Source organism: Bremia lactucae, linkage group LG1, assembly GCF_004359215.1.
Source record: "Bremia lactucae strain SF5 linkage group LG1, whole genome shotgun sequence".
Lineage (NCBI taxonomy): Eukaryota > Oomycota > Peronosporomycetes > Peronosporales > Peronosporaceae > Bremia > Bremia lactucae.
This window is the reverse complement of record NC_090610.1, coordinates 7,708,329-7,713,752: the sequence shown is the minus strand read 5'-3', so window position 1 is coordinate 7,713,752 and position 5,424 is coordinate 7,708,329. Positions and strand designations below refer to the sequence as shown.

The following is a 5,424-nucleotide window of genomic DNA, read 5'->3' as shown; positions in this document are numbered from 1 at the left end:
GTACGATATTCAGCTTTATATCCCCGATGGCATGAAGGTACCGGCGGAGTTGTTGCAAACTCTGGGATTTACAAGCGTGAAAGAGCTATCGTTGCGTCTTAAACGAAGCTTGTATGGGCTTAAACAAAATGGGCGTCTTTGGCATCAACTTCTCAGAAAGACTCTCCTCGAACTTGGATTCGTCCAATGCATCACGGATACTTGTATATTCTACAAAGTGGATACTGGAGGAACTACAGTTATTGGTACATATGTCGACGATTTGCTTCTCACTGCGACAAGCACATATCGTGTGGATGAATTCTTCGCTGGGATGTAGTGCTCGAGCTGAAGGACCTAGGGGAGGCAGCCAAGTTCTTCGGTATGCAAGTCGAGCCAGAAGGAGCAGGCTATGTGCTAAATCAAGCAAGCACGATCGGCGACATGATTACACGGTTTGGTCTTGAAAACGCAAATGCAGTACGGTCGCCAATCGGAGAGGAACAGCCTGTATTGGAAGGAGAAGTAACGCAACCGGTGACCTCGGGCGGTGTAGACGGGCTACCGAGCATAAGGGAGTTCCAGTCATTGGTCGGAAGTCTTCTTTGGGTGGCTCGGTGCACCAGACCTGATATCGGCTTTGCGGTGCATAGGGCCACACGACAATGCCATGCACCGACGCTACAAGACTAGAAATTAGCCAAACGAATTGGTCGTTACTTAATTGGCACTCGAGACCTTAAGCTACACCTCCGCGTGGATGAAGGAATGATGATCCCAGTTCGCATCAGCTGCTACACGGATGCAGACTTCGCTGGTGATCGCAACGATAGCAAGTCTGTGAGTGCGGCTGTGACCATGGTTATTGGAGCAACTATCGGATGGCACTGCAAAAAACAGTCTGCGGTTGCCGTCTCGACTGCAGAGGCAGAGTTTGTTGCTGCAGCTGCAGGAGGTCATCAGGCGCTAGGATTGAAGGACTATTTTCCGAGCTCGGTCTGCAAGTCAAGACTCCGATTGCAGCTATGGATAATCAAGCGGCTATGAAACAAATCGAAAACGAGGCCAGCTCTGCAAGCGGCAAGCATGTGGACGTGAAGCTCAAGTTTCTGCGAGATTATGCTACGAAAGGTGTTATCAAGCCAAGTTTCGTAAAGTCACACGACATGCTAGCTGATCTGCTGACGAAGGCGTTGCCAGCTCCACGGGTGCTTGAACTGCGTTTAAAGGTGGGTCTAAAGTAGGTAAGTACTACTGTGGTCTGACTCTCCCATGATTCGGGAAGGAGTGTTGGAAACTGATGTGAACAGTCGCGTGCAGGACGACTCTTGGGAGCAGTCACATGAGCAGTTGCGAAACTGGTCGACTACTGGGAATGGACGCATGAGAACCAAAGACAACAAGGCGAAGTATGAGCGGGCGCGAGCGCCACGATCAAGCATTACATATATTCTTACTCTCCAAGTTTCTCCTTAGTGCATAGGCCATCCTTGTTTTCTATAGTACGAAGTGGACTTGTACTGAAGCAGTACAAGTCAGTAGTGCCCCGTTACATTTCGGGTAATTTGATGTTCATCAGACCGCCAAAGTAAGGCTTTCATTTTTGACTTAAAAGTGCTACTTGACGTAATATGTATTGTTCCTTTCAAATAAAATAGTTACAAAAGTCACGTCAAGACCTTACATAATGACTAACTCAATAATATCGCGACCAACACCAGCTGTGTCGACAAGAGCACAGCCGAGACGCTGGTAACGGGAGAGCTCGAGCGACGGACAGGAGAAGTGGAGTCAAGTGATCCGTCAGCCGAAGCGTCGCCAGTACCACCATTCTTTCCCACCGCCTTGGCCAGAGTTGGAAATGTCCAGTCGCTTGGTGGGGTATCGCAGTCGTCCGAAGTCGAGTTGCAGACTGTGCACGTGGAACCATAAAATTCACGCATGCAACCAAAGCGCGAGTTACATATTTCGACGTTGCGGTAACATGGGGGATTTTCGGCTGCGAGTTCTTTAGGAGATGGAAGGGGGAGCATGTGGCCTATGATGCTTGAGTCCAGGCGAGATTTTGTACTGATTCCATTTGTCAGATTGTAGTAGGCCTCTACAAGTTTTAAGGCACGCTCAGCATTGGCTTCTTCATCCTGTGGGTTTTCCCAAAAGCTAATACCATCAATCCATTCACCATCTGCCGTGGCCTGAAACTCAATGCCCCCGTCTTCGCAGAATTCTGCAAAGTCTGCGTACGTCTTGCCCGTTGTATTGCTCTCCATTGATGTAATTTCGACGAGGTCGTCAATTGGAATGAAACCGAGAACGCGGTATGCAAAGGTGCACGTGACGCCGTCCGGCATGACGCCAATATCACAAAGACCTTTGCGAGTTGCTGCACGACAGTCAGAAGCCTTTTCTCCCCACTTTTTCAGCGGACATGAGTTTGGATATGAGTACCAGACATTGTTCGGGTAAGGAGCCCGTGGATCCGTTTCCTTTGTCGTTCCACCAACAAATGGCCCAACTTCGGGTTCACCGTCTTCGCCACTTAAGTAGTAGCAGGCCGTGGGCATCACGTCTTCGCCTGACGAGGTAGTTGAGCTTGGTGTGCAACGGCCCGCGTCCATGGCTAGCATCGTGCCGTACTCGTGTTGACTAGCCGTTTTTCCGAATAGAGCTATCGACTCGTTTGTTTGAGCGATGGCAATCTCGTAAAACACAATATATTTAATGTCATTCTTGCGCGTGCAGCGGTCCTCAGTCGAGCGCGTATCATAATTAATTCCTTCAGCCTGTACGTACATGAGCGCGCCCTCTACCGACGCTGTATTCACTGAGTCCATCAGTCCCACATAAGCCTCATTAGCGTCGTCGTAATAACTCGACACGAAGCGTTGTAAGTGTTCACTCCACACAGGCATATCGCTTTGCACGCGGGCCTGCACAACGTGTACTGGCGACATGTGGTACAAATCCGACGTGGCAGATTTAGCACTAGATGAAGACAGCGAGGCCATAAAATCGTTTGCCGAGCCCGAAGACGACCTGACTGCTTTCGAGGATGTTGACTTCTCCGCTGCTGGCGTCGAGGTTGACGACTTCGACGTCGCATCGGTCAAACTTGACGAGACTCTTTCTGTAGACGTGGATAACGACTTCACATTGGATATATTTGTGCTTGTTGTCTTGGACTTTGACGACGAATTTGAAAACTTCACCGGCACCTTGGTTGTTGAATTGAACAATGCAGACGGCGGCTTAGTGGAAGAATTCTCAAATGAAAGGGACTTGGTTGACGGTGTGTGAGACAATTCTGAAGGCTTCCTGGTTGTGGTGGACTCAGATGAAGTCGAGTCACTTGACGCTGTCCTTGTCTGTGGAGAAGAAGTCGATGTAGGCGCAGTTGATGAGGATGAGTGACTTAATATGGTTGTTGAATCCAGAATGTCATCCAAAGAGTAGTCCGAAAAGGATTCGGCGCTGGTTTTCACCGAAATAGCTGCCAAAAGAACTAGTGACGTGATGACCTTCATTCGACTTGGCAAACCAATCTACAGATAAACGCGAAGTGCAGACAAAAAGAAGCAAGTTCGTAATTGGCCAGCGACGGAGTGGAAATGCTCTTGCACATCAAGCCAGTTTATAGTCTAATTGCAGGAGAAAGGCAGATGGAGAAGCGCAACGGTAATGTGAACTACAAGATCAGTTTTACTTTTATACCAATGTCACGGGGGAAGCTCTCGTTGATTCAGGTTAATAATAGATTATCAAGAAATGTGAAACTTAAGAAACTATGATTAACTTGAAATTAACGATTATCAACATGTGACACCTAAAGCTGTCATAAAAAGAAAGAAGTCAGTAGGGGAAGCATGCATACCGAAACTTTGGATCCTCTCACTCAACCAAAAGAATTTGTTACATGCTGCGCTATGCTTTGTTCTTAAGGCATTAATGCTATCGCATTTTTATGCAAATACTCTGTCAGCACTTTTACATATTGATAACTCCTTTTGAGCGCGGAAGATTGTATTCTATTCGATGCAACTATATTAGCGTAAAGAGCATGCCAAATTTAAGAGGATAGGCCATTGGAATTTCTGCCATGTGGAAACGAAGTTAAAGACACAGATGGAATACCATATTGCTACGCGGTTGAGAACTGGCATGTTGTAGCTTACAAGCGGTGAACTAAAATTGACGAGAAATGGTACAGTAGAAAGACCCTTGGGTACATCTTGGACACGCGTTCAAGTAACGATCGCTATTTGGTCGCATCGCGCAAAAGATTACAAAATTAATAGGTTTCAGTTATACAATGTAACCTCGACATTTTTGTATTTTTGATTCGAAAGCTGTCGGCAATTCACAATACCTGATTTTTAATTAATTGCAAACTTACACTTTCTATTAGATAAAGACTACTGCTATATATGCACCCCTATTTGCTATTCTACCCCCGACACATAGCCAATCAGAACGCTTAAAATTATAAACGCACCTCCGCTTCCCATAGCTAATCAAAGCCTGGTGTAATATCTCCATGTCACGACACTGTTCGGACCAATTCATAATTAGTTTTGCTTCTGTCTCTAACCTACACACTACGCCTCCCCTGCTCTTTGCAGACCTTTTTATGTTTTTATTCGGTTGCTACTTAAAGCATACAAGAGGTTAAATTTCAGCTGGTGTTTCGTTACATAAGTATTATTTCCAATAAGAGGAATAATAAATATTTTTTCCTATGAGAGAAAAAGAAATAAATAGTACAAATAATTATCTTTATTAATTTTGACTTAAATAATTCCAATATTACCGAATTTGGTAAGATGATGCAACAAGACATTAGTAGTAACGGGGCACCTTTCACTAGTTGTTACGGGGTGTATCGTTACATAAAATTAACACTTAAAGGTTGTTAATTAATACATATTTAAAAGGTAGATAATATTTGCAGGATATTACTTTAAATAGTACTGTTCAGAACTCTTATCCATAAATACGTATAGACCATTATATCTATTTATTCCGCAAACTAATCATGTAACGAGCTAAAGTTGCCCTAATGTTACACAGTCCCCGTTAAGTACATTTGGTGTACTTAAGGGGATGGTCAATTACTAAATAATAGTAATTAGACCCAACACTCGGGTGTGGTGCACATTTGTGACCAACCCTTGTGGATGTGATGCACATGGGTGCATTCACATTAGGAGGGATGACGCCCAGCGTCATCCGTGATGACGGCTAGCGTCATCCGTTACGCGAGGTATCTATAAAGATACGCTCGCAATACATATTAAATGATATCTATAGAGATAACATTTTAATTGGTAAAAATAGGTATTTGTATTTAATTCTATTAAATATAAATCAGTCTGAAAACTACTTCCTACTTGGTAAGTGCGCACGAGGAGACGGATTACCGCTCCCGTGACGACACTTAACCAGAGT

General features: G+C 44.9%; 1 protein-coding gene across 1 annotated transcript; it reads right to left on the bottom strand.

Moving 5' to 3' along the window:
- Nucleotides 1-1,670: 1,670 nt before the first annotated feature.
- On the bottom strand, nt 1,671-3,503 carry CCR75_009749 (uncharacterized protein; the record flags this gene model as incomplete). Its single annotated transcript, XM_067967788.1, has 1 exon — nt 1,671-3,503. The coding sequence occupies one exon, from the start codon at nt 3,501-3,503 to the stop codon at nt 1,671-1,673; it is 1,833 nt and encodes a 610-aa protein (XP_067820508.1).
- Nucleotides 3,504-5,424: the final 1,921 nt, after the last annotated feature.